The following is a 14290-nucleotide window of genomic DNA, read 5'->3' as shown; positions in this document are numbered from 1 at the left end:
TGGATTGCCCTGGAGAACACGATCAAAGCCATGAACATCAACGAGGAGGAACAGGCTTTTACGACCTCACCTTAAAAATTCACAAACTGTAGAACACTCCAAACAAGGATCATCTAAGCATTCACATGGTAAACAAAGTGTTCGCATTACGTTTTCTTCCAAATGCGTAGATCTTGTATCTAGAAAGGGACAGCCAAACTAACTTGGTTGTTTTGAGATAAAAACCACATACCAGTTTTCCTGACTTGCCTCCAAAAATCCAGGTTCAATATTCCTCAAACCATAACCCTAAAGTAGAAGCAATTCATAGCAAGGTGCATGTAACAGGACTACGGATTATACAGAGACCTATAAAAAAGCTGATACAAGCTTTTATCAGTGCAAGCTCTTCTCATGTAGTAAGAGGTAATACAAAAAAAAAACCAAAGAAACCCAAACCTGTGAAGGACCTGTAACAGTGACAAACGAAAACTCAAATATCTACCACACAGAACTCTATTTAAACTAAGAAGTATTCTCTACCTTTTTGGAGCAAAAAACCCATATAAGTTAATGACATGCAATTTGCTTGGAAAACCTGCATGATCCAGTTTAAACTCTGAAACATTAAGGGATTTGGAACTTCCCAAAGGTCTTCTGTTCTTTGTTTTCTATCAAGTCAAAGGGGTGAAGAAAAATTCCTGTCCAGCTACCTCATAACATTTTTTTGCCTGATTCTTAGTGAAACAAGGTTTATGCAACTTCATTATCCATTCATTAGTTCTTCCCTATTAACTCCTGAACCCTTTGTTTGATTTCAAACATTTCACAGAGGGACAGAAGTCTCAAAGATAATTAAATTCTGATCACTGTTCCCTATCTTGAAAACAGAGATACTAAAACTACAAGAGAAAGTGAGAAAGGTAAGACAGATGATTGGAGATATGAAATGGTTCCTATTTCAGAAGCAATTAATAGACTAGGTTTTAAAGCAAATCACTGGAGATTCCGTGGTGTTTGGGGGAATTATCAAAAGCGCTTTCTTTCTTGTGCACCTCCCAACACCTCTATTGTCAGTGCTGTTCCAGGCAGGTCCTGGGCTCAATTAACTTGTGATCTGCTTCATTATGACTAAGTGCGTTCCCAAAAGTTTACCCTCTCTGCTGGGGAAGAACACAGGTATTCTGCCTAGCAGCAACAATCCTTAAATCTCAGCTCATCCAGGGTTCATGCATACGGATCCTTTCCCAGTAAAAGTCCAGCATTTCAAAGGAGTGGGAGCAGAAGGGGAAGAACCACCTCACCGAAGAAATAACACTAATTTTAGATAAAGTCAACGTCCCTTATTTCTGTTCCTCACAGCACTGTTGGCTGTTTTCAGTTGAAGATCTGTGGAAAAAAAAAATGAAGGACAGCAATCTACCAGTACTTGTGGAGAAGCGGTTATAGGCATCAGCTGTACTTCATGGGTCACTCTTCTTAGATAAGAACTATGCCACGCTGATGTAACTACTACTATGGATGCCAGCTTAAAGGTAAGGTAGAGAGACTGTGTACAAATAAGACTTGAAAAGAGAGTTTGTGAGAATCCTGAAAATAAAATTAAGCTTCCAAAGTACTACCCTGAGGGCAAAGAAGCAATTCTGCTGCTAGAAATCAATTATATGGCACTACAAGGAAACCCATTTCAATTAATCCATTCCCAATATCCCAGCTATAACTGGGGCACATCTGCATGTGGCACTGACCCTTTAGGTTCACCAAGTCAGCTCCCTGCAGCTTCCTGCAGGACAACAATACACTAAAATATTCCTGGAGAACCACTGTTTTACTGTCTGCTTTACATGAGGTATCGAAGCGTGATTCAAAGTCCTCCAGACACAAAGCCTGTTCTGCATTACCTCTTCTGCCACTTCAGTTCCCAGGGATGTAGCTATACAAACATTTTCTGCAGTAGCAAAGTTGTGAGCCTACGTAATTTCAGCTGTGCCAGTAAAACTCTTTGTGGGGCGATACCATGAACCAGCTCACGGAAATAGTCCAGGCTTAAAAAAATAAAAACCTTTCCCCAAAGGTGGGTTGGAAGGGAAGACCAGCATGGTCTAATTTACAGAAGAGCCAGAGAAATGCTTGAGCAGATGGAGAAACTAGTAAGACAATTCCTTAAATCATGGGGGAGTATTTTGGAGGGGGTGGGGGGCATGGGAGAGGAGCATCCTTTAAACTAGACCCTAAAAGTGTTCTTTAGCAGCCAAGAAAACAGTCTGTTCCATTGCAACTCTCATCGGAAAGGAGAGATAAGAAAAACATTGTTTTCCAAAAGATATTTAGGCAGCACAGAAGATGACAAGACATCAGCTTCATGTTCCCTGCAAGCATCTCAAGAGTTGCAAAACAAGAACCTCTGAAGTACTGAGACACCAAGTTTGGTATCACCATCAAGAAACAAACAAACAAAAAAAACCAAACAAAAAAACCCCCAAAAAAGTCAGGGTTTTGTTTTGGTTTAAGAGCAATGCTTGACTTGGGTTAGTCAACCTGAATTACCGGCTGAGGCCATGGTACGACAGTGTATTAAGTCCAGAAGTAAGAGTTTCAATGACAGATCAAAAACATCATGGCCTCACAATGTAAAACACAGATCCAGTATAAACTCCTGCCATAGTTTCACAGATGTTTCTTCAAACAAGAGTGCCAGTGAAGCTGATTCATCCCCCCGCCCTCTCATACTCATACTACCCCCTCAAGTTGCGACAGCTTCTCCGTGGATGAGAGGAGGCAGGCACGCATGCTGTAAACCTGATTAGGAACTCACCTGAGTCAAAAAAAAAAAAAAAACAACAACCTGTTTCCCAATCAAACCAATTCCCTGATCCGCTTTGCTGCACAGCCACACCAAGCTGTGTAAGCCCTGCTAAGGAAGAAACGTCAGGACAGGAACAAGTGTCTACGAGCAGGCGTTGCTTAAATTGACAGCACTACCAAAAGAAACGTCCACAGAAACTGCCACACTTGGCTGGTTCAAATTTGCTCAGATGTTGACAACTTGACTCTGTAAGGACAAGCTCTGCGCTAAATCAGGAATCATCTGCTCGCAGCACACTATCTTTGTGCTTGGTCAAGTATCGTCTGTCCTCCTACATCTTGCATAAAAGCATAAAGACCCCAAATTAACCAGAGCGTTTCACGTGCAATTTAACAGAAACATTACCATGGGCCACATCTGACACAGATCACGATTGGTGATCTGGCAATGCACAGAACCCAAGCTGTGAAATCCCAGGCACCACGAAGACTAAACAGCTTGTGAGCAACACACATGCAGAAGACTGGAGCAACCTAAAATTTTTCTTTCGCTTGCAAACTCACTTTAAAGCTGCCAACTAACTTCTTCACTTTACTGCATTGATCAATGTCAAGTAAAAATTATCTCAGGAACACTCCTCCTTCGTACAGAGGATCCAACCAAAGAGCTGGAAAAGAAGACCATGTGCATGGTTCCTTCTGGGCTGGGCTACACAGCCTGAAAGCTTCACGGGTATTTCACAGGTCCTTCCCCTAAAAGTGATTCATCTGCCTCCTCACTTACTTCAGCAAGCAGAAACCGAGGTTTAGTTAAGAGCGATATACCAAAACCAGAGAGATGTTTAATTCTGCAGGAGACCATGAAGAAAACCTCATTCTTCAAGACTTAAGCCTTCCCTTAATGGCTTAAGGGGATAACAAATTGAGGAAGTCTTGACGTTTCTCACAAGACACATTACTTCAATCCCACAGGCAATGGAGATGTACGTAAAGGGCAAGTCCCCACGCTGGCAGTAAACCCATCACCCAAGAGACGATCAGGAGAGCTTTGCTGGAGGGGTCTCCTGTGTTCAGTCAGGCCTAGGTCTCATCCAACCACCACAGCTTGTAAGTAAATACAAACATTTGTCATGGAGGTCAAGCTGAAATTTCAAGGGTTTTTTTGTGAAACAAATGAGTAAATCAGAAGTATGCAGGCTATTGTCTTTATGGGCTGAATTCTTCGCTGAGATAAGAATGGTTTCCACGCATCTTGAGGCATCAAACAGTGCTTAATCCACTAAGAATCTTTCGAAAAAGACTGGTGTGCAAGAAGTGCAGCAGCAGCATGGGGGAGAAGAAGCTTCCAAAAAGAACACTTTCTTCCTTTAATTCATCTTAGGCTTTATTGTATATTTAAAGAAAATTTGTGAAGTATATCAATGTAAAAGGGTTCCCAGATATATTTAAAGCTTTAATTTTGTTATGTTTGAATATCCAGCACCAACTCTGAGGACCTCACGATGTATTAACAGCTGTGTCCCGTATCCTACTGGACATGAGAAACTTGCCATCTTGCAATGGAGAATAAATTAAATTATTCATCTAAGAACCAGGGTTCAACCCCCTTTGAGCTGTGGCATAACTAAGTTCCTTTTAAAAGAAGGTTGTATCTTTTTTAATGTGAAAAATTCCTCAATGTGTTTCCCTACTGAAATGCTTTCTTACGCATTAAATAATTACAGCAGAAACTCATTAGTTCTTGTTAACAACAGACAGTCCAACAGACCAAATTTGGTTTTACAAGTGAAGACAAGGGGAGGAATCATACCAGACTTTAAAAAACACTCTGAAGCACGGCCTCTTTGTATATTAGATCTACAGCAGTAAGTTTTGAGATACTAAAGACCTAGAACTGTAACATCTGAACAAGAGCACCTTTCCCAGCAGTTCCAGTTAGCTAAACCTCATGCGAAATTCACGCAAAGCAGCTGAAGAGCTTGGTCAGTCACCTATTTGGGGATTTAAAAAATAATGAACTTGCAAAGCAGTAAGATACAGTGTAAAAACTCGTTACTTGGTGGCAGAAGTAACACTGACTTAACAGATTACTTGTTGCCAGAAGATGTGCAGAACTACAAGTAGGTGACCTGCAACAGTTCATACCCACGCTTCCGAGCGACCCCAAACTGCTCAGGAATAGCTTACAAATTGAAGTAAAAACAGTAACAGGTAACAGCAACCACTGTGTTCTCTTCTTGTCATACTGTGCAGAGATTAAGTACTCTTTATTTATGTAGAATTAAGATGTTTAAACATCAGAAGTTACAGAATCACAGAATGGTTTGGGTTGGAAGGGACCATAAAGATCACCCAGTTCCAACCCCCTGCCCTGGGCAGGGACACCTCCCACCAGACCAGGCTGCTCAAAGCCCCATCCAGCCTGGTCTTGAAAAACAACAACTAGATCCAAGTGAAAGGAAAATCTCTTACATTCACCCAAAATCTCACTAGTAAAACAAAAGGAGACGCTTAAAGAGTTTCAAAGTCCCTTTTCCACAATTTCTTACCAAGTGGCTTTTATTCACCATCACTGGAAGGCAAAACACACAAACAAGACCAATGGTGGCTCCGACGGCCACCAAGGAGTAAAACCAACCCGCTGCTGCAGGCGGGCAGTGTCCCCCCGCCCCAGCCCTCCCAGCAGGCTGACCTGGCACAGCCTCCCACGCACCACCGCGGGAGCTGCCTAAATTCACCAAACCCAGCAGAAAATTCTCTAACGGGCCAGGAACACCCATCTGGCCAAAGAGGCAGCCAAGAAAAACGAGAAGAGGCAATAGGTGAGCATCACCCTGCCAGGGACAAGGAGGGGAGAAGCCCCAGGTTTCACCCCCTTTAGCATAAGTAAGCTTAGGGCTTTCACTCCATTTTGCCACCTTGCAAATGGATATTAGAAATCCGTGGAGAGCGCATTGACACAATGGTTACACGTCTAGCCCCAAACACACCTAAACTGGCTGACAACACACTCCCCACCGTGCAACGTTTCCCAGTTAAAGGCTAATGAACACTGAAGCAGTCTGATATGGGGGAGTGAGGGAAGGAAAGGAAAACTGTAAAACACAAGAAGATAAATTTGTATAACTAGAAACAATGAGAGGAAAAGAGGAAGAAACGCGCTGCCTGGCTGTTGGTGAAACATGATAAGCTAGTAGCTGTCCTACATTTATTAGGGACAAAGACCGCAGAAACGTCTTAGTAAGTTGCAAGAATAAACTCATTTTTATTATCTTTACTGGTTATTTAAAAACACCCCTCTCTCCACTAAACCCACTGTCAGCTCAAGTTACTTTCAAACACTCCACTTCAGCTAAAAGTTAATAAAAAAAACCCCAAACAAACCAAATCCCAAACCAAAAAAAACCATGCTAAACCCTCTTGCAACCCAAAATATATACACACTGATAACAAAGCAAGGGGACAGGAGAGGGTTTACACATGCCCCTGCAGTAAAATTATCTGAATTACACAGTCCAGATCTGGACTCAATGACATGTTTCTGTGCAAGCTTCCTTAATAGCTCTGTACCTTGGATCTTTACCGGGAAAAGCACAGAAAATGATTATTGACATCATTATGATGTCAAGAGGGCCAATGCACCCATCTGTTCGCAGCTCTCTGGCAGCAGTACGGATGTCGGGAGTCGTACACCGCCAGGAGAGTCTGGATTCCAAACAGGGGTATGTAATGGGATGGGGGCAGGTCAAACCGTGGTCCCCAGCCATGCATTAATAACACCCTATAATAACAGAGATGATGTCATGCTGCCATTCTTAAAAACTTTGGGGGTGGCTATGCTGAAATGAGAAGTATGACTGCAGCACAGACAGGCACACCAATACCAGGTCTAATCCAGAGAGCAGGAGTTAACACCACCAACTAAGTTGTGGAGCTTCAGTCTCCAGCACATTGGAATAAAGCTGCTGGGAATCTTAGGCGCCCATGCCAGGTGCTGTGGGGTCAAAATTTCCCTTACTTTAAACACATTAGATGCGGCTAGCACATATGTGCTTGAGTGACCTGTGATCATACCTTCCAATGCCATTAGAACACATGTTAAATGTACCATAGACTCGAAAACGATGACAATTTTGTAGCCTAGCTCACTCCCAAACAAGAGGGTAACTCTTCCAAGTCAGGAACATATAAAAGGCTTTTCATCTAAAAGCATAAACTGACATTTGTCTCAGCAAAAGTGTTGGCTTCAGTACTTCTTCCTCCATCCTTCCTCTCCTTTCTTTCCCCATCCCCTTGTTCCCAGCCCTCCCACTGAGCCCATTCAGCTGTTCACACAGTCCCACGGTGAACCAGATCGGGTAGCTGATGAAGATTAAAAATAATCCAGGAAAAAACAAAGAGTGAGGAGGAGGGAAGGTGGAAAATTTAAGTTCCTTAAATCAGTGCAAGATGGAAATGCAAAAAAATCATCGTTCACTGCATCCAGGGAATACCACAGGGGCATAAAACTTCAGTGGGGCTCAATCAATTACCACCACTAAAGAAATACTTGTCGTACTACAATTAAACTCTCCCGGAGAAGGTGGAGACAGAATAGCTGTTGGAAAGTCTCTTGATACCGAGATGACCTGTTCTCTTGCAAGCAGCTGACACAGCACGCTCCTGAAAGCGGAGCCTGGCACTGGCTAGAACAATGAACATCTCTCTCCCACATGCATTTTTTCATCAGAGGCCCCAAATTCCAGCTCAGAGGTCCCAAGCTTCTCAGATCTGGTGTTTATCCAACATTCCCATACGATCTGTGATTGTGCAGACTGCCTGTCCGCTCCATGAAGCAGCAGGCCAGCCCACCATGACTCCTTCCAAGCAAAAGCTGCCCACTCTCATTGTGCTGCCACTTATTTCATGGCTGTACGGCAGCTGTTAAGAAAATATTCACTTCACTGGAGGCAGGCGATTCCAGGATTTCCTTCTGGACAGCGAGCGAGATCCCATATTTCATTTTGGAATCTGATACCTTGGCATCTTCCCGACACATTTAAAAGTTTTCACATCCCCTGAGAACTGTGCTAGCTTCTGAGGGTCCCATTTGTATTGGCAACCAACCGCCCTCCAGTAGAAACTTGGCAGAAAGCAGGAAAACCAGTTGCTTTCTCTAAGCAATTCAAAACCACCAGTCAACTTACCCCCAGAGTCTTACAACCATTCAAGCGGCAGCTTCTGGCCCCCTCAGCACGCTCACTGTGTGACACAACACCGAGGAGAAGACCTGCATGCCACTATCGGCCCCCATAGCACAGGCTCCTCAGCGCCTCTATAAAGGAACTACTGTACGTCAACATTAAAAGAGAGCAAGACGCTTCATGTCCTCTGAAAGCGCTGTCAACCATGCATTTAAAAATGAGTCTTGATCAGAGAAGTGCAGTCCACCTACTGGTTTTCTGAAACCAAAAATTCATGGTGTTTCATGATTAGGCCAAAAGTGATCACCACCCTTTCTGAGTCAATGTATACTTCTAGGAGCGCTACATATCTATAGCGAACAAACTGCTTTTGGTAGCTGTTAGGTCTGGAGTTCATACAACACAATTCGGGAGCCACAAGAATAATAACAGATTATCTGCTGAATGTTTGTCTTCCAGTGGGAAGTATATGAAATGACTATGCACAAATCCCATTCAGGATTTAATCCTGCCCTGAAGTTCACACTCAACTTCAGCGCACAAAGCCATTAATGGGAGACACCAGCGCCAGAGGTCAGAAACAATTCAATAATACAAACTCCTCCGGCTCAGGCTGAACAGAGCGCTCAACACAGAAACAGCTGCATCCATCCATATGTTGATCTTGGTACTATGTCAAATCAAGACTTCATCCGTATGTACAATAAGGGAGCACCGTAACCTTGGCTATCAGCCAACTGCCTTGCCCTCTGCCTGGAAAGGTTATGGAGCAAATCCTGAACACCGTTTCCAACTACAGGAAAGACAACAAGGTGACCAAGACCAGTCAAAATGGATATATCAAAGGCAAATCATGCCTGACTAACCTGACTTCCCTCTGGGATGAAAAGACTGTCTCTGTGGCTGAGGGAAGAGCAGGAGGTGTTACATACCTTGACTTCATGTCAAAGGCTATGCTAGTCTCCCATGGCATCCTTCGAACCAAAGTGCTGAGGTGTGGCCTGGGTAACTGGACAATAAAGGTGGGAGAAATCTAGCTGGAACGCCAGGCTGAAAGGATTGTGATCAGCAGTTACAACCTTCATCCAGCTGCTGGTTACTAATGGCATCCCTCGAGGACCAACACTGGGGCCGGCCCTGCTTAGAAGATTTTTAATGACCTGGATAGTGACTAGAGTACATGCTCTAAAATTTGGGAGAAGTGTACCACATGCTGGAGGGCAGGGCTGCTATTGAGAGGGACTTTCAACAAGCTGGAAAATGGGTTGACAAGAACCTCAGGAAGTTCAACTACGGCTAGAGCAAAGCCCTACATCTGGTGTGGGATAACTCCTTGCAGTGGTCCAGGCTGTTGGCACAGCATCTCTGCAGGAAGGCACCTGGTAAAACAACAAATTGCTCAGGAGCCAGCAGCGCACCCTTGCAGCAAAGGCAGCCACCATTGCCATGTGAGCAGGGGTGCAGCCAGCAGGGCGAGGGGACGGATCCTGCTCCTCTGCTAAGCACTTGTGAGACGTGGGTCCAACTTGGGCTCCCCAGCTCAAGGGTGGTGACATACCAAGGTGCTGGAGCATGGGACGTGCAAAGAAAGGCTGAGAGAAGCAGGTTGGGTCAGCCCAGGAAGGAGAAGGCTCAGTCAGGGGAGATATTACTGCTGTCGACAACAACTGAGCAGGGGGTGTAGAGCAGATGGGGACAGGCTCTTCTCAGAGATGTGCAAGGATAGGACGAACGACAAGGGACATCAGCTGGAACATGATAAAATCCAACCAAGCACATAGAAACAAATATTTACTGTAAGTGTGGTCAAACACCGCACGGGGCCTAAAGGGTTGCATCGCCATCCTTAAAGATACTCAAAAACAGGCTGGACACAACCCTGAGTTCCCTGCTCCAACAGGACAGCTTCTAGCAGGAGGTTGGCCTAGAGATCTCCAGCAGTTCCTTCCCACCACCCGTGGGGTGTGCAGCACAGATTTTGTCATACGAGATACTAGAGACGACATTCCACACAAGACTGGAGCCTATAACAATAAATACCAAACAATAATTTCCAGGAAACAATTCCCTTCGTAACTCACACCAGGAACCGAGCTGTAAATTTCCACAACTCATCTTGCCCCTCATCTTTCTGCTCTCAGCATCTCCAAACCGACATAATGCAACATGCACCCTATCAGCTTGTAGCAACCCAAGAAACAAAGCTGGGACAGCCAAGAACCGCACAGTTTATCCCTCTGTGAAACCAAGTGCAACCAGGAAAAAAAAGTATTAACGTGACAAAAGAAGTGGCATTTTTTCAGAGCACAAAGTAAGGGTAGGCCAGAAAAGCGGAAAGAACAGAAAGTAGCTGTTGATGGAAAGCAGCCAGACAGGATGGCTTAGCCACCTTCGCTGTATTTTTTCCCGTGTTTACTTTACGCCGGTTTTACAGAACTCCACAAGAAATGGGGTATTTTGAAAAGGAGGGAACCCCGCAAAAATATCTTCCTGCACATCCTATAGTCCTGGGGAGAAGGAAGCTCCACAGAACAGCTTTTATGAAGGAAAATGGCCGAGCACAAATCCATGCCAGACCACCCTCGGTTTATATTCCATAAAACGCAATCCCAAACCCTGTTGCCTCTCCTTTCTCTTCACGTGAGTCAAAACAAAGGACAATCAGACAGGAGCGCAACCCTCAATAGAAGACTAATGGGAAGCCATACAACAAAACAGCAAGGGTGGAAAGGGAGGCCAAGATCTGCAGGACGTGCCTCGCCACCAGTCCCCCGCTCTACCAGCGGCCTCTGCCTATCTTTGTGCTCCTTTTTTATCTCAGCAACTCCTCCTTGGTCCCCACCCCGACCACCTCGCATGACCCCCGTCCCAGCAGCCACTCACCCTTCCCTCCACCCCGGGCCCCATCCCGACCGCGCTTCCCCGCGGCCTCTCCGCTCCCACTTTCCCAGCCCCACTAACCCACCTCACCCTGCCCGTGCCCCGGCCCTGACCGAGCCCCCCGAGCACCCCCAGCCCCGCACCTCACATCCCCCACCTCCCTCCAGCCCCATATGGCCCCACACCAGGCCGTCCTCCGCTCACCTAAGCCCTCCCCACATCCCCCATATCCCACCGCCCCGTCCGGCCCCGCAGCCCCCTCAAGGGCTCCCTCACAGCAGCCCTTCACCCCGTTTAACCCCACGCCAGGCCTCCCCCTCACCCCGCAGCTCACCAGGCCCCTGCCCCGCTCCCGCCCCGGCCTCCGGTTGCCCCTCCGGAGCACCCCCCCTCCTTACAGGCCCGGCGCCCCGCCAGCCTCCCCTCCCGGGCTGCCCCCCCGGACCCTCGCCCGCCCCAAGCGCTGCTTGAACCCCGACCCCTCGCCCGCCCCGGCCTCCCGCCGCCCCGCTGGGCCGCCGCCCCGCCCCGGGCCTGCCCCGCCGCCGCGGCCCGCCGGGCCCCCGAGGCGCCGCTCACACGCGGGAGGCAGTGAGGTGAGGGAGGCGCGGCGGGGCCGGGCCGGGCCGCGGCGGGGCCGTGGGGGCTCTTACCTCCGACCCGGTACATGTTGGCAGCCATGCCCGGGACGGGGCCGGGTGCGGGGCGCGGGCCGCTCCCGCCGCCGCCTCCAGGTGCCGGATCCGCTGGAAAATGGAGGCTGGAGCGACCGGGCGGGGGAGGGGAGCGGGGGAATTAAAGGGGCCGCGCCGGCTGGCGCCCGCCCGACCGACAGGGAGGGAAGGAGAGAGGGAGGGAAGGAGGGAGAGAGGCGGAGGGCGGGGCGGCGGCGGGCCGGGGGCGGCGGGCCCGGGCGGAGAGGGGCCCGGCGGCAGCGGCGGGGAGGGAGGGGGAAGGAGCCGGCCCCGCCGCCCAGCCCGCAGCGTGCGAGGGCGGCGCTCGGCGGCCTGCGCCCGGCGGGAGGGGAACGGGCCTGGCGGCGGGCAGCGCCTCGCCCCGCTCCTCACACACACACACGGCCTGTCCTCACACCCGCACACCGCCTGTCCTCTCACACACACACCCCCCCACACACAGCGCCTGTCCTCACACAGCCCTCCTGGCACAGCTCGTCCGTCGCCACACAGGCTCAGCCCTCCTCACGGCCCTCCTCACACACACATACACACACACACGGACGGCCTGTCCTCACGTACAGCCCGACCGCCACCTGTGCTTCCACACAGCCCTCCTCGCACACACGCATCCGCCTGTACTCACAGCCCTCCTTCCACACGCACACTGGGTATACGCACAGCCCTCCTCACGCACACCCCTGTACACACACAGACCTCCTCACACACACACAGAGATCCGCCTGTACTCACAACCCTCCTCACGCACCCAGGTGTCTGCCTGTACTCCTGGCCTTCCACACACACCCCTGTACTCACACACAGCCCTCCTCACACACACACAGAGATCCGCCTGTACTCACAACCCTCCTCACACACCCAGGTGTCTGCCTGTACTCCTGGCCTTCCACACACACCCCTGTACTCACACACAGCCCTCCTCACACACACACACGTGTCCGCCTGTACCCACAGCCCTCCTCACACACCCAGGTGTCTGCCTGTACTCCTGGCCTTCCACACACACCCCTGTACTCACACACAGCCCTCCTCACACACACACACGTGTCCGCCTGTACCCACAGCCCTCCTCACACATACCAGGCTGCCTCATACACCCACACGCCACCTGTGTTCACATACAGCCTCCACATACAGGCAGCGCCTGTTCTTGCAGACAGCCATGCTTCCTGTCCTCACACACACGCACACACCACCTGTCCTCACACAGCCCTCCTGGCATGGATGGCCCTCCTCACACACACACACACACACACACAGCCTGTCCTCGTGTACAGCCCAACACACACATGCTCAAACACCACCTGTGCTTGCGCACAGCCCTCCTCACATGTACTTGTGCCTGTGCTCACAGCCCTCCTTGTGCATACACCTGTACGCACACACACACATCTGCCTGTACTCACAGCCCACCTCACACACAGCCGTCTGCCTGTACTCACACACACACATCCGCCTGTACTCACAGTCCTCCTCACACACACACAGTGTATACTCACAGCCCTCCTCACGTATACACCTGTACACACACACACCCATGTCTGCCTGTAGTCACAGCCCTCCTCACACACACCAGGCCTTCTCATACACACATGCCGCCTGTATTCACACACAGCCTCCACATGCAGGCAGCGCCTGTTCTTGTAGGCAGCCCCCACACTTCCTGTCCTCACACCCAAACACCCACGCACCCCCTGTCCTCACACAGCCCTCCTGGCACAGCTCACATGTCGCCACACAGGCTCAGCCCTCCTCACAGCCCCCGCTCTCCTGGCATGGACAGCCCTCTTCACGCACACACAGACACAGATGGCCTGTCCTCATGTACAGCCTCACACACACACAGAGCCCTCCTCACATGCACATGTGCCTGTGCTCACAGCCCTCCTTCCACACACACTGGGAATACTCACAGCCCTCCTCATGCATACACCTCTACACACACACACGCACACATCTGCTGTACTCACAGCCCTCCTCACACACACACATCCACCTGTACTCACACACAGCCCTCCTCTCACACACACACACGTCTGCCTGTACTCACAGCACTCCTCACACTCACACCCGTCCACCTGTACTCACAGCCCTCCTCACACACACCAGGCCTTCTCATACACCCACATGCCGCCTGTATTCACAGACAGTGCCTGTTCTTGCAGACAGCCCCCACGCTTCCTGTCCTCACACACCCCCGCAGCCTGCTCGCACCATGCGACAGCCCCCTCATGCCTGTACCTCCATCCGTATGCTGCCTGGTCCCCATGTACACCCCTCCATCCCTTCACACCCACGTGGGAGTCCTGTGCCCTGTGCACACCTCCCGCTCACATGCTCCTACCCCTCCTACACCGTCTCCCTCAGGTCCCTGCAATGGCAAGGCGCTGCCTGTCCCCGAGACACTGCCATGCTGGGGCTTTCCACCCTCCACAGGTGTCAGTCCAAACGGTGAAACGTAGATGATCGCTTCAGCTTCCTCTTGCCTGCTGACCTGGGGGTGTCACCGTCCCTTCTTCACCCATGTGCTGCTTCTCTCCAAGTGTCTCCTCAGCAACCCTGCGGTGGTTACGTGGTTGTTGAACAGTCGCTGGCTCCAGATCGCTCTGCAAAACTTGCATGTTATTGCCATTTCCTCTCCTACGGGAACTGACAGGCTGATGCCAAAAAATGCCCCAAGAAACCGTCAGTCTTTGGCACCCAACACCTTTACAGCAGGTCCCCAGCGAGGGCTGAGAAAGTACAGCA

The 14290-nt window shown here is 49.5% G+C and overlaps 1 protein-coding gene across 3 annotated transcripts in view; it reads right to left on the bottom strand.

The window, feature by feature from the left end:
• The window catches only part of MTA1 (metastasis associated 1), an 88394-nt gene extending 76654 nt beyond the window's left edge, over positions 1–11740 (bottom strand). For 2 of the 3 annotated variants that reach the window (XM_054210564.1, XM_054210566.1), the window contains exon 1: positions 11501–11739. In XM_054210564.1, the coding sequence (XP_054066539.1) occupies positions 11501–11528 (28 nt within the window). In that variant the 5' untranslated portion in view covers positions 11529–11739. Of the gene's footprint in view, positions 1–11500 lie in introns of all 3 variants that reach the window. The other variant, XM_054210563.1, reaches the window with a different exon arrangement.
• Between the last annotated feature and the right edge of the window lie 2550 nt (positions 11741–14290).

The sequence above is a fragment of the Rissa tridactyla genome, chromosome 8, assembly GCF_028500815.1.
Source record: "Rissa tridactyla isolate bRisTri1 chromosome 8, bRisTri1.patW.cur.20221130, whole genome shotgun sequence".
In the NCBI taxonomy this organism is placed as follows: Eukaryota; Metazoa; Chordata; class Aves; order Charadriiformes; family Laridae; genus Rissa; species Rissa tridactyla.
This window is presented reverse-complemented; position numbering and strand designations above follow the sequence as displayed.